Source organism: Ctenopharyngodon idella, chromosome 14, assembly GCF_019924925.1.
Source record: "Ctenopharyngodon idella isolate HZGC_01 chromosome 14, HZGC01, whole genome shotgun sequence".
NCBI lineage: Eukaryota > Metazoa > Chordata > Actinopteri > Cypriniformes > Xenocyprididae > Ctenopharyngodon > Ctenopharyngodon idella.
In genome coordinates, this window is record NC_067233.1 from 15,092,602 (window position 1) to 15,116,403 (window position 23,802).

The window sequence follows — 23,802 nt, forward strand, 5'->3', positions numbered from 1 at the left end:
TATGTATGATACAGCCATCATTAATACATTCTATATATTTATAGGCATGCAACTGCCATGAGTTCACTGAAATATTTATTATACTAAAATATATAGTGGATGAGGTTGTGGTTCCTATACCTCACCGCTATGAGGCACTATAACGCCCAGTGGTTGGTGTGCTATTGCCTTTGTATCTGTATAATTATGAGAGTGTCTTATACAAACTGATGCTAACAAGATATTTATGAGAGCAGATTAATTCATGCTGTCTCGTTGGAAGGAAGCTGACACTTTGTATACTTTGACATTTAGGAAGGAGGCAGAAGATGATGGGGGTCTTAAAACAACGTGGGTGCAGGCAAAGATTTTTTTTTTTTTTGACAATCCTTGGCTGGGGTGAATCATAACTCAAAAACGACAAATGGAACGCTAATACAATTCATGAATTATGCAGTTGTCATGGCAACATTAATCAAAATGCGTCAGTCCGCAGACCTTTTTGTCGATGAATTGATGATATACTGAGCACGACGACGCACAGAGTTCAGAGACTGTCATCTAGTAAACCACATTTTTTGCAACGTCTTAAAGATGCTGCATTCAAAATGTTTAAACCAAGCATTTTAAATCAAAGTATTGTCATTAATATGCCAAAAAACAACAACAACATATTTTCTGCCTTGCAATGGCAAACAAAGAAAATTAATTTTGAAGTTGTCAAATTTTCAGCTAAACTTAGAGGACCCCCTGAGGTTAGCCTTCATTAAGTTGAGAAGTGAATGATTATTATGAGATCTCAGGTCTGATTGCCTCTCCAATACACATTAAAACACCCTTAAAACAAAGCAACCAGATTTTTATACGTAACAAATCTGCAGCCATTGCAAGATGAGAGATGTGACCTCCTGACTCCCTGGGATTCGTTGAAGATACTAAGACTTTGTTGGGATCATCTGAAATGTGGTCACCAGTGATAGCATCTTTCTGAAGCACTCTCATCTAACCCCATTCGTTCCTGCTTTCTCCTTCCATCAACGACTCCTGTCATGCTCCTTTCCCCTCCCTGCGCACTCTCCTCCTCTCCTTCCCTCCCTCACTTGTTTCTCCCCCAGTGTATTAAAGGCCCTGACGCTCTCAGTAAAAAGCTGATTTATTTTGTGGAAGTATCGATCGCGCTCTGCATTAAAGATTATAATTCATTACCCCCAGCCCTTTTAATACATTAAACATTCAAAATAAAAATAAAATAAAATCGAGGTAGGTGAGAGGAGAGCACTCAGACACTGTCCACTCAAACATGCACACACGCTCTCCTCTCCATTTCAATCACTTTTGGATAAACACTTTAAAAAATTTAGCCACCATATATGTGTGTGTGTGTGTTTTTTATATTATATATATATATATATATATATATATATATATATATATATATATATATTTATATATTTGCTCTACTAATTAAAACAAGTATTTTATTTAAATAAATCAATCAATCAATTAAATCAGTTTGGGTGGGCAGTGAACAACAACTCAAAACACTAAATTAGTAAATGTAAAAGTAAACTGTTTCAGGCCAAACATAAATGGCATGATTCGCATGGGCAAGCAAGCACCAACACATGATTTTTTCAGAAAATGTAAACATCTGGTTTTCTTAGCAGACACTTAAAGTGCATATCATGAAAACTGGAAAGATAGCTGATACATAAAACAAGTTAGGCCTCAAAACCAGAGCAGGAAAATGCTATATAAACAATGCAAGACAGCCAAAATAATTGTGAATGCATGAAAAGATCCATCAAAGGCACTGGTAGTGCATTCAGTGTGGGCAGAGCATTGTACAAATACAAGATCTATTACAAAAATAGAACCAAACAGGATAGAGATACAATAGATCATTTTATAATGGAGTGAATAGGCAATCATACATTGCCCACAATTGCAATGCCCACAAATGACCCACTGTTCCATTATAACGCTAAGCACTCCATCCTCCATCTAGTATTTTTTTTAAATCATTTTGTAGGCTACATAGCAACTGACACAATGCTTTTTATCTTTTATTGATGTAAATCAAAACAGTAGGCTATCTACGATGACTTAATTCTTTGGTTAACTTGTTTTAGTACAAATTAAAGTCTGGACCAGGCCTGGCGCTACGGGCCGGGGGGGGCAAAGGGGGGCATAGCCCCCCCAGAAAGAATTTGTGCCCCCCCCAGTTCTCTTAAATGTACGTGAATTATTTAAACTGTTAATTAATAATTAATTAATTGGCGAAGCATCGCACCACCTGTGCACAGCTAATCATAAGGTGTGTGTTCGACTTTATCAGTTTATGTCTTAAGCAGTGTATGCCATCAAAGTACCACGGGAACGATTCGCGTACAGACGGCTGGTTACAGTCATCGCAGTTTCTCCAGGGCGGCTTCACGAGCTCTGATGGCGACAGCTAATCCGTGCGTTTCATGTTTATTCTCACACATTCAGTTCCGCTAATGCTCACTTTATTTTACAAGCAATGTTTTGTTTTTATTGTGAGTGTACAAAATAATAGGCCTATTTAACCCTTCACAGATTCGAATGGTGTTACACTTTTGACCATAAATGTCTGAGTATTTTAAGTTGTTTCCGCTTTTATAAGAAAATTCAAGTGATCGCGCCGGCGCCTCACGCGCACACACAACATAACCTGCTTGACGTCGCAGCCTGTTTATTGTCAAAATAACATTCAACAGTCAACCAAATATTTAAAAAGTTACACTGCTCATTTTAAGTAGTCTGTGTACGATCAAAGTGTTTAAATAATAAATATAGTTTAGTATCCAAATACATAGTGAATATGGAAACATTTGGATTTGTGCCAAATTAGAGTGGTAGGTTATAACGTCGGTTTCTGTTTCAGTTTAGCTTTAAATGAATTCTTTTTGGCTTAACATTTATATATTATATTTTTCATAACTAAAATAGCCTATATAGTGGTGCCCCCCCCCATGGGATTAAAATGCCCCCCCAGTTATGCCATCCTGGCACCGGGCCTGGTCTGGACTGGTTAACGCAGAACGCTTACGTACCACTGCGCTTTTAAATTGCTGTTGCATAAAATGGCGGACGTACATTGACCTGCCGCGCCTCGCTGTTTTTCAGCATCGCGCATGAGCGCCGTGTTTTTAAGAAGTTAAAGGTCACCTATTATGCTAAATCCACTTTTACAAGGTGTTATATGGATATAAATGTGTGTTAGCAGTGTGTGAATACAACCACCCCACAATGATGAAAATCCACCCACTCCTTTTTTTTTTTTTAAATCCCCATTAAACCAAAGCAGTCTCATTAGACAAGCTGTTTTGATTCTCTGAGTAATGTGACGTCACATTAATCATGCCCCGCCTACTGCCGCTGATTGACAGTCCTGAATTACCATAGTTTCCGCCCTCAGCCAGCTGTTCACAGTCCTTCATTTTCTCCGCGGTCGCGCGGCTGTAGCGACAACAATGTCTGGTAAGTAAGTGAGACGTTTTGTTGTTGGATGTAAGAGTGAACATAACAGTCTTCATTTACTGACATCTGAGCCGCTGAACGCAGTGGATTAGTTTTACTTTTGAAGGGAATGCGCCACAGATCTAATATACACATACGATTTCTGTAACGTTGCCTGCTATTTACTTTCACAGACATAACTGACTGTATATGTGAACTGTGTGTGTTTTTGAAACATGTGTGTATTTGACAGTTTAAACAAAACAACAAATGTGAAAGAGAAGTCACTCACGAGACATGACGTCTGACAGCCAGCTGTCTGTGTGTGTGCGCTTCAGACAAGTGCGCTCACAAAACGATCCATTAGAAGTTTAAACTGATACAGCTTTAATACGGAGACCCGCACATGACATGCAAGAAAAAAATAAATAAATCGTGCGCACGATTTACTAATTTGTTCCCTCGATTTACTAAAACGTGCGCACGATTTAGCCTATTTTTTTCCTGCATGTCATGTCCGGGGCTCCGTACTTTAAAATGCGTGGAAATAATAAACTTTAATGATGAAAGAAGAACTATGCTATCCGTGAGTGTTCGCGATATAGATGATAATCAAAACCAAGCAGATGTTTTGTTAATATTATGCAGAGAATCCGATTGAGGCAGGAACTGTGATCGTAGAGAGGGGGCGGGACACAGCAGCTCATTTGCATTTAAAGGCACATGCATGAAAACAGCCTGTTCTTGACTGTAGTCAGAAATGGGTATTTACAACATGGATTTATAAATGATCTGTGAGGTTTTTTAAGCTTAAACTTCACAGACACAGTCTGGGGACACCTGAGACTTAAATTACATCTTAAAAAATGGGCATAATAGGGGACCTTTAAATTTTGAATAGCTTAATCGTGCTATTTCTGTGCGATTAGGGAAGTCCACACCACAGCTAAAATGATAACGACACAACTGTATTGTTGGAATCACTTTCAGTATGATTTTTCCACCAGCCGATAACCGACCAATCAGTATCCACCCGACGTTAAGCAACAGGCATATCGTACGAGTAATGACGTAACTGCAGAACACGCTTAACATAGGCCTACACAGATGTTATAGTCTGTTTGTATGGACGCTAATAGAGCCTAGTTATTGTTAGCCTATTTTTTTTTTTTTTTTTTAAATCAATAAAAAGAATAAAATAATAAAAAAAAAGTCTCACGTTTTTAAGCACAACAATGCGTTCTGTGTTGAAAAACAATTCTTAAGAACAATTACTTAGGTGAATACTATGGAGATAATAATGTTCAGCACCATGTTGCTGCAGAGTAATGTGGTAAACAAACTATAATGTTATTTTAACTGCCTCCATGTATTCTGGGACTTTTGCAATTGTTAAATATTATATTAGTAATATTAAATTAGATATACGCTACACATTTGTCTGACAGAAAGGGATGATATCGCCTCTCTCGCACAATACAGTAAACATCTTTAATATTTCAGTAGACACAACAAAGAGACACACACAGGCTGTAGGTAGATGCTCTGCAGGAGATGCAGCTTAACTTCACTGACGCTTCACTAAAAATAATTCTCTCACAATGTGTTTTGCAGCTGCAGTGTTTACTGGAGAAGAACAAAAGTAAACGGTGTATTTAATTAAAAGACATCATATTGATGCACAGAAGGACTGTTACCTAAAACCACCTACACTCTGCTCCTCAGAGAAGATGAGCAAATTCTGGTACATTGAAAAGTCTAACTATATCATGACAAAACATTCGCCAATTCTTTGATGAACATTCTCCTCAAAATTCTGATGTCTCCTTCAACCCTACATCACTCCCCACCTTCTCTCCTCCACCCAAGTTTATCCTCTACTCCCCTGAACGCTGGTGTTTCTGGCTCTGACAGGCTTTCAGCTAGTAAATCAGTGAATTGATCTTGAGGGGCAGCAGAGTGTCCTGGGTTCTGCTAAAGATCCATTTTCATTTCACAAGCAGCCCCCCATGCCAGCATCTCCTCCAGCATCCATAAACATCAGCAACCAACTCCTGCTAACCCCATCCGACTCCAACACTCACACTCATTTACCGGCTTGTCCGCTCCCTCAGTGAGATGAGGTATCTCGCAGTCCTTTGGATTCCTATAGGTGAGTTCATGGTTATCTTAATATATACAGACTAACGGATGCCTTGGACTTGTGGGGGCTATAGTGACACAATCACACTTTGTTTTACGCTAAGGAGCAAGTCTTTCTATTTATGTGGGAACAAATGCAATAGAATAATAAGAACCTGTCAGAAATGTATATAACATGCACCAATGGTTAAGGGTGGTTAGACGATTTCATCTTCAATTTTTGCTTTTGGGGGGGTCATTAGCCTACATTACACCTTAAAATCAGCATGAAACGGAAGTTGAGATAGTCTTTTCTTCCTTATTGTGATGTATAGTCGATAAAGCCCAGAACACACCAAGCCGACGGTCGGCCGTCGGGCAGTTTTTGTTTGTCGGCCGACTAAGTTTTCTCAGTGTGTTCCGCACCGCCGGCTGAAGTTGGTCCTATTCGGCTTTTTTCGGCCGATTCAGGCAGGAACGCACCAAGCCGACGGTCGGCCGTAGGGCACTTTTTGTTTGTCGGCCAACTAAGTTTTCTCAGTGTGTTCCGCACCGTTGGCTGAAGTTGGTCCTCGTCTGCTTTATTTCGGCCGATTCGACATGTTGAATCAGCGTCGGAGCTCATCAGTCCATCTGATTATTCTGATTGGCTGTTCAGCTACTGTCACCTGCTGGTACGGAAAGGCATTACATCTTATGCAGGCGCAGAACGGACGTGCTACTTGGCTGTCGGCTGTCGAGCGTCAGTTTGGTGTGTCGGGGCAACTTTGGACCCAGACGCTGCCGACGTGAGCCAACCCCGCAGTCTGCTTTCGTCGCCACTAGTTTGCTGGCGTCGGCTTGGTGTGTTCCTGCCTTTCGACATGTTGAATCGGTGTCAGAGCTCATCGGTCAGTCGGGCCATCTGATCATTCTGACTGGCTGTTCAGCTACTGCCACCTGTTGGTACGGAGAGGCATTTCTTCTCACGCAGGCGCAGAACAGATGTGCTACTTGGCCCTCGGGTGTTGAGCATCGGTTTGGTGTGTCAGGGCAACTTTGGACCCACACCCTGTCGACGTGAGCCAACTTTCGTTGGTGAGCTGCTTTCGTCGCCACTAGTGCGTCGGTTTGGTGTGTTCCGGGCTTTAGAGTGAAACGGCTTCTTGAAAGAGAAAAAATGTAGGGTGGGGCACACGATTAAAAAAAAAAAAAACTGAAATATTCCATTAAAAAAAAAAAAAAAAAGAATTTGGAAATTTTGATTTTATGGTAACTTTAAATTGCTGATGTACTACCAGTAACTCATGTAATGCCATTGAGTAAACAACATCATCAATTCCATCATTTTGCAGTGTAAATTTTAATTAAAAAAAGAAAAAAAAAAACAGAAAAATATTTAAATCCTCTCATGTAAACACCTGCAAAAAAGGTGATTTTAATTTAGTTCTTACCTTATATTGATGGAGCCTGTGTCCCAAAACAGCTGTTTGTTATAGAGCTACACAGTTTGTAGTCCTAAATACCGGAAGAAAATTAACCTTTTCTAATCATTTTCAATCCTTATCAAGCAACTTAAGGTATGTGTAAGTTATGTCGTAGAACAAAATGTGAAAGTCTCTTTAAGTAATGCTAACACACAGACCTTATTTTACTCATAAATCAAAAACTGGTATTCATAAAAACCTTTAAGAAATTCCTGAGGGAACTCATGGTGAATTAGCCTTCCGGCTTGACCTACAAGTTGACGTCATGACCGAACAGCTCTGTTAAGTACAACTTCGTTATTAGCCTTAGCAGGGAGCTGTCAGGACCAAAGGTGCTGAACTAAGTATAAAACTTTCACTACTTTCTTGAACCCCAAAATAGAAGCCAAACAAGGACATTTAATTTTAAGAACATGTTTTAAAAAAGTAAATGCCAGGCCAGTGGCTGAGGACAAAGCGAGCAAGGATGAAGCGTAGGCTACTGCTTGTTCACGCATGCATTAATGCAGCACTATTTTAAATAAACTGAACAAAAGTGCAACTTTTCGTTGTCTGGAAATAATTAGTGTTGACATTTTGATGATCGCCTACTGTTCAATGAAGAAAGTAAAAGTGTTTTGAGTGACATGAGGATGGTTAAAAAAAAAAAAAAAAAAAAAAAAAAAAAATAGGAAGCAAATGCAACTTTTATAGATTACTGACCAAATTTACATATGTGAAAATTTCTTCTTTTAACCTACAATAATGAAGCAACTTAAAAATCAAAAGATAAAAATAATTATTTGGGAAGTCGCATTCAAAATCCACTTGGCTCCAAAAACCTCATGATCCTTCTGGTTGCATCCACAAGATTAAACCAGATTGAAGTGACTACAGACTGCGACAGAACACCAGGATGAAATGGCAGGGCTGCCAGTGATAGCGAGCTCCGTTTGACTGGCAGAATCTGGGGTTAGAGCCTGACGATACACACGGAACGCAGCTGGAGGGAACGAGAGAGAGAGACACGATAGGATCATTGAAAACGAGCACACGAGGGCATGGGAGAGAGAGATAAGGGGGAGAGAGCAGCAAAAAAAGAGAAGAGGAGCTCTCATCCCTCTGTGGTTCTGCTGCTGGCGTATAGGATGCACTTCAGTGTAATCGTCACTGAAGGGTTACTATTTCAGCAACAGCCCTACACTGGCTGCTTTCGCTGTGCCAGTACAGCAAATTAAATAACACTTTACTAAGAGGGCTAGAGAGAGGGACACAGAGCTGGATTGCAAGAGGGAGGAAAGGAAGAGAGAAGTGCTGATGGGATGGTGATGAAGTCTGGATTTAGGATAATTACTCTGCTGAGCTCTTCCTCCCTCTCTCTCTTGTGCTCCCTTTTTTTCTCCTCCGCTCTCATTATTTGAAGAAGCTTGCCTGATGACAGTATCTGAGCTGCCTGTCGCTTATTAAAAAATGAAAATTGCTTCAGATGAGTTTATTAAACTCATCTCTCCCTCTCTCTCTCTTTTTCATCTGCCTCCCTCACTCCTTTCTTTCACAGATACAGCAGCATGTTGAGATGAAAGGAGACTCATCTTTTTTTAGAAGGGCTATGAAAGATGCTCAAACCATACGATCCAAGTGGGGGAAAAAAAAAAATGAAATTGTCGCAAAACAATTAGGAGTTCTTGTACTTTAACAGGGAATTTCACAAAATCAATCTGCATCAATATTTCAAAATATTTCATTTGTTCTAAATCCATTTGCTGACATTATACTATTAACTTGAAGGCTTACGGTGTAATTAATGAAAGTTGCATTAAGAGCGGCCCCAGCCATTAGTTCAGAGAGAGGAGTTGACTTTAATGAGGGTCTTTTATCATACTGGAAGACAGAAAGTACATTGAAGAAGTACAAATAGTGCACTTTCATTATAGGTTAAGTGTTACAACCGTTGACATATTCTTTTGGTTTCTTTGATTGCCTTAATTTAGTTTTTATTCAACTCTATAAACAATATTCATGTAGGTTATCTTCTATAATTTAAACGTTAATGCCGTGCAAATCATATAGTAATTGAAGGAAATTGTTTCTGGAAGGAGTAATAATGGGACTACGGCATATTTGAGACATAAATGGCCATACTTAGGTATGATACTAATTTTGAAATCAACTAGAAAAACATATTTATAAAATGGTTAGTTCCTGTCCTTGATTCTGATTGGTCAATAGCTATGTTTTATTCACGATAAAACACGGCTATGACCGCTTCACCCAACGGTTCTGTGTATCACTACACAACACCCTTAGCAACCACTCTTAGCAACGTAAACTGTTTGATCTCAATTGATATTGTTCATTGAAGCTTACTGTATTATGTAGAAGAGTGTTGTGAGAAAAAGATTGAGTGAGCGAGTTTATTACCTGCATTCAGATTTAGTCCTATGTTCATAATAAAAAATCTGTTTAAATGTCCGATGTATTATCTTGTCCCTTTAACAGTTAAGGGGTTTTCCCGTGACTGACAGTGCTAGTCAAAGCATTTGTCAGTTGCGTCTTTTTCCGTTTTCATAACAATTCAGTCTTTTCAATATAGAATTCTTCGCTCTTGACTGACACACTCATAAAGACAGTCTTTGCCGCCATCTAATGGCGTGAAAATGTAACTTCTGTTGCTATTCACGGTCAGGGACTATTTTTTCCAGTGGAAGGAAGGCTTTTAGAAAAAGTTTACTTCATGAAAGTTGCACTGATACATATTTCTGGCTTTAATATTTGTATTGTGTGGTAACCTTTTTATAAAAGCAATAAGGTACTCAAGGCTAATGCTGTATCGTGAATAAGTCACGGCTGAAGGGGTTGCAGGCACGAGTGCCTAACAACGCCCTTCAGCCTATTCACGATACAGCACAGCCTCGAGTACCTTATTGCTTACATATAAAGCTGTTTTTGTGTTTCACCTAAAAATGGCAATTCAGTAATCATTTACTCACCCTCATGTCTTTCCAAACACACACACACACACACATTTATTTCTTCTGCTGAACACAAAAAGAAGATACTGATTTCTACTGTATAGACAGAAAAAAAAAACACACATAAGGAAGAAATTGATACATGAGGGTGATTAAGTGACAGCATTTTAATTTTTGTGTGATCTACCACTTATAAGCATACATTGTTATCAATATTAACACAAATCCAATAGCAGTATGACTGCTAACTTGAAGCTGATACCAATCACAGAAATCCATGTAGCGCTAGTTTGGTGATATGAATAAATCAGGTGGTGTCAGGCAGCTGTTGTTGCTTGTAGGGGCTGCATCAGGTAAAAGTGAGACAGTGATGTGGCGGAAAACCAGGTTGTGTGGCGTTTCCACAGCAACTATGACATCCTCTCATAATTTGCTCTTTGGCGGTGAGCCTGGAGGTGAAAAACAGGGTCTAATAGAGCACACATACACACATATACAGCATCAGGCATCTACACGAACACTAATGCTTGGAGAGTTCAGCCGCAGTGTGAGAACTCAATAACATCATGTCATAACTGTGATTATTCGAGCAAGGTTCGTCATGCAACATGTTACATTTAAAAAAAAAAAGTGCAAATCACAGTACCAGTCAATATGTTTGGGGATGTTTAATAAGGGCATCAAATTTAGTAATATGAAATACTAAATTAGTCAGTGTGCTGCTTTTTAATTAATTTCTTTTAACAACGTAAACACTGCATCTATTAAAAATGCTAATGTAGTCAGTGTTAGTTTGTTATCAGTGCAGGCTACACGCGTAAAGCTATCACATAAGAATTACTTTAAACTGCACTAGTTTGTACTCTGTGTCCCAGAACACAGAAAAAAACAAACATAAATACACTGGCGTCACAGTCAGGAATAACAATTACCTGTCCTCTCACTGAGGGAGGGACTGATGGAAGGATTTAAGGTGAAAAATACTTCAGATTTTTGAAATGTATATGTAAACTGGGTAATCTTTGTTTAGAAAGAATTAATATAATCAAGGGTCATTATGAAATTTAATAATTGTAAATGTCAGCTAACTCCTAAGGAAATCAAATCAATGTTAAAACAAAATGAAAAAGGCACAGTAAAGAATAATGTTTGGATGAAGTCACTTTAAAAGCCCTTAAAGGGATAGTTCACTGAAAAATGAAAATTACCCCATAATTTACTCACCCTCAAGCCATCCTAGGTGCCAAACACAATCAGAGTTATATTAAAAATATCCTGGCTCATCCAAGCTTTATAATGGGAGTGACTGGAGGGTGCATCCATTGTTTATAAAACATTCTCCACACAGCTCCGGGGGGTTAATAAAGGCCTTCTGGAGCGAATCAATGATGTTCTACGCTACACCATGACATACTACGCTATGTCCTACGTTATAACGCGTAGTACATCATGTCATTGTGTACTACGTCACAGAAGTTAACGCTTTTTGGACTCAAGTCAAATGCGTATGGCTGTCACGCTAAAAGCTCGTTATTTTACTTTATAAAGTTTTAAATAAGGATGTCTTACATAAACGCATCGATTCACTTCAGAAGGCCTTTATTAACCCCCCGGAGCCAAGTGGAGTGTGTTTTATTTGGACTTCAAAATCTCGTCCCTCCATTCACTCCCATTTTAAAGCTTGGACGAGCCAGGATATTTTTAATATAACTCTGATTGTGTTTGGCTGAAAAAAGAAAGTTATATACACCTAGGATGGCTTTAGGGTGAGTAAATTATGGGGTAATTTTCATTTTTGGGTGAACTAACCCTTTAAGCATAGGTAGGTGTGTATGTGTGTGGTCCTGGTAAACCCAACTTGTGGGGACAATGTCCCCACAAAGATAGTAATACCAGTAATTTTTGACCTTGTGGGGACATTTTTTGGTCCTCATGAGGAAAACAGTTTATAAATCATACAGAATGTTTTTTGAAAATGTAAAAATGCAGGAAGTTTTATGTGAAGGCTATGTTTAGCGGCAGGGTTATGGGATAGAATATACAGTTTGTACAGTATAAAAATCATCATGTCTATGTAAAGTCCCCATAAAACAGAAACCCATTGTGTGTGTGTGTGTGTAACAGACCTTCTGGGAAGTATGCAGACAACATTGTTTCATAGAGATCTTTGTCAGACTTCAGAAACACACAGAAGATGACCCGGTCCAGCTGACAGCAGATAAAAACAGCAGAAAAAGAGACGAGAAATAAAAAATAAATGACCACAGAGAATATCACTTTTGTGCTGATTTTGCTACTGCACAGCAGAAGCAGACAGAACCACACAGACACAACTCAGAAGAACATAGCCGTAATATATCACAAATGATCTTCAGCCAAATGAAACAAATATACTGCTTTATTCTTACTACACCCTCTAAAGCTATAGCAGGAATTCTTGTGAATGGAGTTAAAGAATAAAATAAAGAAAATAGTTGTTGATTCCCAGAGAAAATAAAAGAAACTCTTTATCTTCCACTGCAAGTCCATTTGTGTGAAGGAGTTTTTGTTTGTTCTTACAAACTGAGATGTGCGACAAAATTACTTTCTGTGGAATTAATTTAACTTTGAATATTCCATATAACTAATATTAATTAAAAAAATAATAATAATTTATCCTCTTCACAGATTTTTGACTTTGTAGCCTTTCGGTTTTGTGTGAAGAGAGGGTCTGCTGAAAAAGACCACTTGGGAGCTATCAGTTAGCATATTCTAATGTCTGAGTCCTTCTAGCCAGAGAGGCACAGTGCCAATGACCTAACTGTCCTTGACAGAACACCAGCACCAGTCCCAAATGCTTCATGGCAAGCAACAACATAAAATGAATACATTGAGATCCGTGCCAGCATCCTAGAACCTCCATCTCCATGACAACAGTGGTGAGGGCAGGTGGGCTGTTCCTGCTTCTAATCATGTTCCTGTAACACATCATTGCATCCAGCTAGCACTCCTACTCTGCCATTGAAATCTCTCTCACTCTCATTTTTCTCTCTTTGCTGCCTAGCATTGTCTTTTTTCATTCCACTTTGCCAAATGTCTCTCTCTCTGGCTCACTTTTCTTGTGTCGCTTTGTCTGTCTGATTCAGATTCAAAATGAAGCTTTACATTGCCAAAGCATTTGTAATATTATTAACATGCACATATGTAGTGAACTGCAGAAAAAGAGGAGGTTAAGTTTTCCATTTGATGTTTACATGGTTTCTGGGTTAAAAGCACATGGCAAACCATTTACCATACACTATCAACTAGAAAATATTAGCATATTATTTTTGTTTGTTTATATTACCATATTACTTATGTAAAACCAAATCATATCAACATCTTTTAAATTTTCTAAGAAATGTTTCAGGTGCATAATTTTGCGTAGCTTTTATTTGTTACTACTAACTGTTTTGGGCTATTTTTATTATTAATAGTAGCCTTCTTTTGGACCTACGAGTCAACAAATCCTCAGTAAACACTGCAGATGCCATGAAGGTTGCGGACATTGAGGAGCACATTTAATTTAACTAAGTTAAGTGTTTACTAAAAACCGGCTCACTCACATTTCATCATTTCAAGTTAAATTTGATTTAGACATGAGTGGTCCAAGAGGGCAAGTTGACCAGTCTGTAATTAATTAGTCCACCCACTTCCACCGGCCTGATGCATTCATGTCGATTTTCAGACCCGCTGCGTTTATAATAGGTGGGCGTTATCATATTGACAGAGTAATCAGCCAATCACAGTGATGTGGCGGCACTGCCTTCTTTTATGTGACCTTTTGTCATTATTTTTTCTCACATTCACTTTTAAAAACCAAGGCCTTTTATATTTAGACATGTTTTTTTACACTTTATTTTACAGTGTCCTTGTTACCTATGTTACATGTAGTTACTGTAGCAATAACTATAAATTATATGCAACTAACCGTAAACCAAACCCTAATCCTAACCCTATAGTAAGTACATTTAGTTAATTAATATTACTCATTACCTAAATATATAATTATACTGTAACACAGACACCTTGAAATAAAGTGTAATTTTAATTTTAAGTACTGTTGATTATTTTCTCATCCAAATATTTTTTACCTGCTCAAAGAAAATGCTTAAATACACATTATGCAATTTTAAAAATAATAAAAATATAAATATAATAAAAAATAGATTAAAAAAATCAAAACAATAAAAGTACCCTCTCTCTTCCATTCTCTACTATTCTCTCGGCACGTATGGAAAGTGAAGGGGTTAGCAAGCAGCAAAGCGCTGGTTAATTAGTCTGCCGTAATTAGAGTGTCTCTGTCATTTTGTATGTCTGTAGCATAAAAGAATGCGAGAGCGACTAAGCACGCAGTGCAGAGTGAGATGAAAGCTCAGGACAGGAGAGAAAGATCAGTGAGAGATGAGAGAAGGGGAAAAGAGACACAGATGTGACCAGGAAGAAGCGAGAGCGAGCGAAAGAGAGAGAGTTTCCGCAGTATGGGTTGAGCAGAAGTTTTGTCAAAGACATCCTGATGGCTCATTTCCTGTTAAATTTACTCTGGACTCACATTAACTCACAGGGACCAGCGGTTGTGTCAATGCATTTGTGGAATTTTTTATTTTTTTTGTATTTGTGCTGTTCTGCAAAGCCTATAAGCTCCGCTAGGAACCAATTAAAACTGTGAGGTTATATATGTGTGTGTGTGTGTGTGTGTATGCTGACTCAGAAAAGTAAGTCCCTATGCAGCCACCATCTGTTTGCCACGGCGTGTTCCTCATCGAACAATAACAACAATGGCAAGAAAAGAACACCAATAGGGAAATGGCACAGACACACACACATACACACCTTCTCGTGATTTTGCTCCAGGTATTCTCTCACTGTTCTCAGGGCAACTTTGACTGCTTGATCAGGCGGGTATCCTGCACCACACACATCATCCAACACAATACACATCAGATTTACAACAGGGCTTTCAATCAAATGTTTAAATTACGACTATTAAAAAGAATTAAAATTGCAATATGCTGATTGACTGATTAAAATAATCACAACTGTATCCAAACATGATTATTCAAAGACTTTTTCATTATTGTGGCAGATGAAAGCAATAAATAAACAGTACAAAAGGATGAAAATATTTTTTTTCATATATTTTAAAGCTGCAGTCTGTAAGTTTTGCCTCTTTGTCGCCATCTCTGTTTGAAACCTGCAATTGCAGTTATATGCAGAATTATTATCTTTACGTGGGTTGTGCATCGGCACGGCTCCTCAGCGCGGATGAATTTAACGTTTGCTCTCAGTCACATCAGTGTGGATACTGTACTTTGGAATCACAGATTGTAGTCTTGAAGTATGACCAAATTAAGAATTTTTAACGGAAAACGTCATCTGAACAAGTAAGTTAAAAATCTGCTACTTTTGTTCTGACCAACTAAGAAAAAAGCATTACAATAAATCGCGCTGCCAGTGGAGATACAATCTAACGATCGCTTAGCTCGGATCACGTCAAACCGTGCAAATTATTATTATTGTTATACTTTGTTCTCAAATTGTTAATGTTAACAACATCAGAATTGTGTGACTATGTGTATTTAGTGTGTATTAAGGCAGAAACACACCAAGCCGACGGTCGGCCGTCGGGCAGTTTTTGTTCGTCAGGCAGTCAGGCTGAAGTTGGTCCTCGTCTGCTTTTTTCCGGCCGATTCAACATGTAGAATCGGCATCGGAGCTCGTCGGTCCATCGGGCCATCTGATCATTCTGATTGGCTGTTCAGCTACTGCCACCTGCTGGTACGGAAAGGCATTTCATCTTACGCAGGTGCAGAATGGACATGCTACTTGGCCGTCGGCTGTCCAGCGTCGGTTTGGTGTATCAGGGCAACTTTGGACCCAGACGCTGCCGACGTGAGCCAACCCCACAGTTTGCTTTCGTCGCCACTAGTTCATCAGCATCGGCTTGGTGTGTTCCTGCCTTTAGTGTTACCTGTAGATTTCAATTTCTGTAGCCACTCCGCTGTCCTAAATCTTTTGCTTTTGACTACGGGTGAATCTCCAGTTATCACTGATGATTGTCATTTGGACCTTTCTGGATTACAATCCGCCATCAAAATGATAGGTTTAATTATTGCAGCTGCTGTGAAAAAAATCCTATAAATGATCTGCTACCTGCAGCATCCTTACATGCCATATAGCCTACTAGCTGGGACTCCTTTTCCTTTTTTCTTTTTGACGAAATGACGCAAAGACGAACGGCTGCATGCTTGAATTTCCCGCGGAAACCTACCAGTACCGATTTTATTATAAAACATTATTACAAGCTTACTGTTGTGAATTGGGCTAAGGTAAGGAGAAAGTTTTGAACACTGGCTGGTTATGTACTTGCTCAAAAATTAGTTTTGGATCGTTTTTAACCAAAAAAAGTTACGGACTGCAGCTTTAAATGTTGGTCTATACACCTGCAGACAGATGTCTTTGGCCATTGCATCTTGCCATTTTGTCAGCGTCTCATGTTATTTTATTGCGTTATTTTCTTTATAATTAATCACACTCAATTGATGCATTAAACTGACAGCCCTAACGCAAAGTAAATCCAACAGAGCAACACAACCTGATATTATCACGGACACACACATTACTTTGATTGTAGTGATGAAATTTGTATGATTAACCGAGAGGCGTCAGACATCAACACGTTCACACCTTGTCAGCACTTCGGCACAATTCTGCCGATGCCCAGCACCATATTTTCTGCATGAAGACTTGAAAACGATTTACAGATGGTGGTTGTTTTCAAACTGAAGCTGTATGCTGGGTTCATTTTCAAGTTTAATCTCAACACGTATAGTTAAGAAGGGGGATTATAGTCACAGTGACATGTTCTTGCACCTAATCTCTCCTAATCTGACCGTCTAATCCCACCCTTAATCTGGAAATCCCCCATACCACTGCAAGTGATATCCACTCTCGGAATTCCTAAAATGAGGTTCCTACTAAATAAACAACCACAAATAAGTACACATGCATGAGCACAGAGGTCACATCATAGCCGAGGTTCATAAACGTACCATTGATTAGGTTAGATACTATTGATGTTAGCACATAAATGCGGTTAATGAATGATTACTGGTTTTAATAATAAATGAGTCTATTAAAAACTAAATCAACCAACCTGTAATCAATTACACACAGTCATTTATAGACTATGAATACAAAGGACATATAAATATAAATAATTGATGTAAGACAAAACAATTAAAGATGAAATGTAAACATTGATTAAGAAAAAGCGCTGTGATTTGCACCTACCGTATACCCCAGTAGAGATGCAGGGGAATGCCTAGACATCAAGAGACATAAAAAGAAATAACGACTTGAATGTTATATAATTAAAAGTGTGAAAAAATGTTTTCTTATCTACGAACTACTAAATGCTTCTCTAAATAAATGTGTTGTATTAAGAAATTAAGGTTTACAAAGCACTTACTGTTGGACCTATTAGTACAAAACCACAACAAAAACAGCTTTTACAAGGGAGGGTGAATGTAAATTGATTAATTACAACCCATTAAAGATACAATCCATTACTAATGACAACGAGCCACTTGTGCCCCAGAATTAAGGACCTTAAAAACAAAAGCTTTACTTTAAAGCAAATGGACCGAGTCACAGTCAACTGTTGCTGCTTTAAAAGGCAAATTCTGCTAAGGAATGTCTTGCAAACCCCAGCAGGTATGGATATAGTTCTTTGAAATCAATTAAGGGAATGAAAATTCTGTCATTTACTCACCCTCATGTTCTTCTAAACCTTGAATTAATTTGTTACTTTCATGTAAGACAAAAGGAGCTATACTGTTGAACGTCCTAGCTGCCACTTTTCCATACAATATAAGAGAATGGAGATGGGGGATGTTCAGCAAAAAAATAAAATAAGACTTTTGTGTTTGTTGCATTCTATTTCAAAGCTATCAGAAGACTAGTAATGATACTTATAATGGATTACTTTTAATGACACTTTTATGGTCATTTTTTGCCAAATTATCATCGGTCTCCATGCACTTTTATAGAGGAAGAGCAACCAGATTATTTAGCACGACAACAACTTTTATGTTCCATGGAAAAATTATGGGTTAAAATGACTAGTGTTGTCACTGACTGCAACAATAACGTTTTTTGTTTTTGGTAATGGCAGTAAAGCTGAAATAAAATATAAATATAGATGAAAAATGAAACTAAAATAAGAAATGTTGGCTTGGCAACTAACTGAAATAAAAATTCATAAAAAAATTAATTGAAGTACTAAAATTACTAAAACAAATAAAAGTATCTAAAGATATGTAGAAATATTTATAAAAATACATTAATAAAAATGACAAGAGCACATAAAATTACTAAAAAAAAAAAAAAAAAAAATGAAAATAGAAAGTCTAAATAGTAATAAACACTATAATATAAATATAAAAATAATATAAGTAATATAAATAACACTGGGAATGACATAAGGGTGAATAAAGGATGAGTGAAATTTTATTTTTTAGATGAACTAATAATACTACTTCACTTACAACTTTTCCACAGCAAACACCAGTTACATAAAGATAAACAGGAAGACCCCATAAGACATTATGATGCTGCAACGATTACTTGCTCCTTCTCGAAAACCTTAACAATAGATCTCAGCTGTGCCTGTGTGTATTTTTATCCTAGCTGGTGCACTGTGTTAAAATCTTTTATATATGCAGTAACCTGTCTTCAATAAATCATTCTCTGAAAGAAATAAAGCTGAAACGGCTCTCAACTGTTTTAGTAGATTCGTATAAAAAATTTTAGGGCACCGGTGGAGTGCGAGTTATGTGCTGTGTTATGACAGGACTGCTGGCATTATGATTCTCATACTGTGACGCAGCCGTGAGGTGTGAGTGATACAGGTTGAGAGTTTAACATGTTAACGGTATGTACCTGAGTTTATGTGCATGCAACGTGTTAGGATCGAGACTGCGGTAGGCCATAAAAATTGCATACAAGTAGTTATATTGCTGCCAAGACATGAAGTTCTGAATATGTAATGAGTATGTGTGTGTGGTGAGACCCTCACCACAGTCCGCAGGTGGTTCTTAGTTGCTGTGTGCAGACAGTTATAATAACAGTTTCTCAGCGCTTGTTCCTCTCTCTCCCCCACTGAACCGTGGACTATCGGCCCCACGGTGTGAATAACATCTGTGAAATACAGAGATACAGCCAAAGACAGAGAGAAGTCATACAAAAATATGTGAATGTGTTTCATAACAATTTTCTGTCTGGATCCCTCGCGTTCATCTATCCATGTTCCTAAAACACAAATATGCTCATGATACGCTATCATTCAAAAGTTTGGGATCAGTCAGATTTTTTCCCCCCTAAGAAATTAATGCTTTCATTAAGCAATGGCACAATAAATTTATCAGAAGTATCTTGGTGAGCATAAGAGACTTCTTTCAAAAATCTTATTGATCCCAAATTTTTTAACAAAAATGGAAATTCTTTCATCATTTATTGCCCCTCAAGTTGTTCCAAACCTGTATAAATTTCTTTGTTTTGCTGTATACCAAGGAAGATATTTGGAAAAACTTTTATAACCAAGCAGATCTCGCCCCCCCATTGACTACCATAGAAGTAAATATAAATACTATAGTAGTCAATGAGGGGCGAGATCTGCTTGTTTACTAACATTCTTCCAAATATCTTTCATTGTGTTCAGCAGAACAATTTATACAGGTTTGGAACAACTTGAGGGGTGTTTTTGGGTGAACTATCCCTTTAAGAGATTAAAAAAAAAAAAAAAAAAAGGTTTACAGTGCATTAAAAGAGGGAAATTTGACCATATTCTGGAATTATAGTAAACAAAAATTAATAATTTAGAATTTAGTCCTATTAAATGTAAAATAAATGTCTTTCAAATATATTAAAGGGCTATGATTTACACATTTTATCCTCAGAAATGGAAAAAATGTTCCACTCAATAGTGGTATTGTCGGTATATCGGTATATCAGTATCAGTGATATTGGCCTTGGCAGAACTTGGCCTTTGTAATACAGTGTGGCTGACTTATAGAAATAACTGATTGTTATTGGAAGGGTCTTTTGGCTTGTTTCTTCTGATGACATATGATGATATATTACTCCACAGCATCAAAATATCTCTTCACAGTAACTGCTGTACTGATAGGCGCTGTCACCAGCTGAGGTGATACGCATTGGGAGTGTTTAATCATTTCTACACCCCATGTTTACCATGGAAACCACAGTTTCTTCCAAAATACCATAGTGACAGCAATTGTTATAAATAAGTAGTTTAAGACAGTAAATTCATATGGGATTAGCAGGATTTTGCAATACTTTTTCTAGCATTGATTACTGTAATAACTAGTAATTGTTGGCAGATTCTATGGTACATGTTCATAAGCATAACAGGAAACAGCTGAAAGCATCATATTTTATTCTAGTTCTAAAATTAATTTATTGCTTTTATTTGTTCTAAAGTAAACTGAAAAATTCAATTTGGTAAAATTCAAAATTCAAATGTTGGTAACACTTTATAATAAGGTTCATTTGTTAAACATTAGTTAACTGTATTAACAAACATGAACTAACACTGAGCAATAGATTTGTTACAGTATTTATTAATCTTTGCTAATGTTAGTTAATAAAAATAGAGCTGTTCATTGTTTGTTCATGTTAGTTCACAGTGCATTAACTAATGTTAACAAATACAACTTTTGAATTTAATATTGTATTAGTAAATGTTGTGAATATTAATAAATGCTACAGAAGTATTGTTCATTCTTTATTCATGTTACCTAAAATTGTTAACTAATGTTAACTAATGAAACCTTATTGGAAAGTGTTACCCGAATGTTTATTTGAATGTTTCCTAAGTCTGTCAAAAATTATTGTTATTCATATAATTATATAAAAATTGTCTGTATGGCAATTGTCAATACATCAAGTGCATCACTTACATGCTTTTGTAAGAGAAAGTTGATGAACCCCTGATGTGTCTTTAATAATGTCTAGAGCTTTGTTTAGTTCTCTTATTCACTTATACACCAACGACACTTTCTTTTTGTTGTTCCCATTTCTGCCATCTGTCTGTTTCTCAATTACTAAAGTCCCGCTTGTCTCCATCTTGCACACTCTCATCTCAATTTCCTGTTTCCTCCTCCCATTGACACTCAGCTCAACCAGACGGCGGGTCCATTTTCCTTGTCCTCCTTTTCCGTCTACCTTCTGTCTAAAACATTCATCCATCTGTCCTCTCAATGTCTTGTGTCCTTGTGTGTCACGTCTGTGGCATATCCTCAATCTCTCCCCTTTGCCCCGCATGTCCTTTGGACGTCCAGCAGCCCTCCGTCAGTTACACTCCCACTCCTCTTTCCCTCATCCATCCACCCCCCCCACCCCCCCGCATCCCTCCCCGACACCTCTCTGCGCTGCGTGCTGTCCGGCTGCGTTTATTTACCGCTGCACTCTGCAGTGTTTACAGCATCGATCCACCTCTGTTTGTTTAGTCCAGCAGCACCATCATACATCAAGTCAGGCAGAGACATTACTCACACACAAACACACATACACAACCACCCTGACGCTCGCATATGAAGTGCTAAGGAAAACAATGGACAAGGGGGAAAAAAAACAGAACAGTGGGCATATGTTTGACTGGAAATACAGTGTCACAAAATGTTGTCATGTTTGTGGCACAGCATGAACTGCTAAAGCGGGTGTAGAAGGAAGAGAGGAAGAGAGACAGGATGACATAATCACCGCAGACACAGGTGCAGCTGGAGGTTAAAGCAAACTACAGAAAACTGCCGGGAGGTTTAGATATCGCACTGCTCAACTCCCTCTGTCGCTCCTGACAAACACACACAAGCGTGCTTACAAAAGAGTGTGCAAGGGGAAGAAATGAACATTTTCCACTGAGTTCAGAGTTACGATGTAGCTCTTTTAGACCTTTGTAGCTAAAAGATTGTTTCTGAAATTGACCATTTAAGCTGTTGACCTAATCCAATAAATATAATATATATTTGCATATAACTATTAAATTAGAATAAATTTTAAATTATAATGTGTGTGTGTGTATATATATATATATATATATATATATATATATATATATATATATATATATATATATATATATATACATACATACACACACACATATATATATATATACACACACACACATACATACATGCACATACTTTTTATTTGTGTGTATGCGTATATATACAACAAGTTTATATATATATATATATATATATATATATATGGGTTGGACCAATATAATATGTCTGACAGACATCACGATGTTAAGCCGGTATTGTGCCGGTATTGTGATAACCCCAACCCCCTCCCTTATCTTAATTAATCACACTATATCATCCAGTGCAATGCATGCTTTCAATTTCCGCTCAGTTACTTCAAATAATTATTTTTTTTTCTGATTAGGTAATAATAACAAAGTTGTTCTAGATCACAATACAAATTAAATTCATAACAGTTCAATGAACACAATTTAAACAGTAAAGATTTTGTTGTGCAAGACAGCAAACGAATTATAGGCTACTAGATGTTTTACACAAACTAAACCACTGATACTTAAATGGCAGACCCCGGCATGTTTCCATCCGGACCGCGAGACAGAACGGTAGCACCATTTGACTGTTTCTAGTTGAAGTGAGCAGCGCGTCAAAACAGCTTCAAAAAGTTATTCATAAAGTCAAAAAGTTAGGGTTATATTATATATATAATTATAATATATATATATTATATAATATAATATTATATCATATAATTTGTCTCCAAGACACTTGAAGAAACCTACCACCAAAGCTACCCGAAAAACTATGTGCAAGTGTACCTAGGACAGAAGCAGTTTTAAACACAAGGGAGGTCACACCAAATATTGATTTGATTTAGTTAACAGAAGTTAAATAACAAACAAAATCTATTTTTGAACGCATCCTCACTTTACAGCATTTTTACACAAGTGCCTAAAACTCTTCACAGTACTGTAGTTTTGCAGGTTGGTTTCTTCAAGTGTCTTGGAGACGTTGCCACAGTTCTTATGGATTTAATCTGTCCATTGTGACAAGTATTGTCGCTATTTATATGAATGTCAGGTTTCAACACAAGATTAAAGAATATATTAAAATAAATAAATAAATGACACACACACACACACACACACACACACACACACACATACATATACTGTATATGTATATATCTAATTTTGTGTTGAAACCTGACATTCATATGAACAGACACAATACTTGTATATAAATTATGATTAGATAGATAGATAGATAGATATACATATACACACATATAATACAACAAAATTTATTTTATTTTATAGAGAGAAAGAGAGAGATAAATGACATTTTGTTGTATTAATATTTTATTCCCCCTTATTAATTACAATTACTTATTAATAGCATTTTTATATTTAAATAAACCCATTTTTTTATTTCAAGATTATATGTACCGTATTTCAATACTTTTTGTGGCTTTTTGCTTTAATATATGCTGGATCATTCAGCTTGTCTTCTAAACCATTTTATTTCACGATAACTTTCTGATCTGCTCATGAGAAATCATACTGTTCTCTTCCTCCCCACGCAGCTCCCAAACCAAAACCTGACAAGATCCATAACGTATCGATGAATCTAGTCCAAACTTGCTATTATCAGGCTCTAAATCACTCCTCTTTTTGTTCCTCCCTCCTTCCCGCCTTCCTCCTGCTTGCTCGCCAT

General features: G+C 37.4%; 1 protein-coding gene across 2 annotated transcripts in view; it reads right to left on the reverse strand.

The window, feature by feature from the left end:
* Nucleotides 1-10,152: 10,152 nt before the first annotated feature.
* The window catches only part of macrod1 (mono-ADP ribosylhydrolase 1), a 71,563-nt gene continuing 57,913 nt past the window's right edge, over nt 10,153-23,802 (reverse strand). Inside the window, exons 6-10 of one of the 2 annotated variants that reach the window (XM_051918284.1) lie at nt 19,098-19,219; nt 17,312-17,342; nt 14,852-14,925; nt 12,127-12,208; nt 10,153-10,449 (exon numbers count right to left, since the gene is read on the reverse strand). In XM_051918284.1, the coding sequence (XP_051774244.1) occupies nt 10,424-10,449; nt 12,127-12,208; nt 14,852-14,925; nt 17,312-17,342; nt 19,098-19,219 (335 nt within the window). In that variant the 3' untranslated portion in view covers nt 10,153-10,423. The remainder of the gene's footprint in view (nt 10,450-12,126; nt 12,209-14,851; nt 14,926-17,311; nt 17,343-19,097; nt 19,220-23,802) is intronic. The other variant, XM_051918285.1, reaches the window with a different exon arrangement.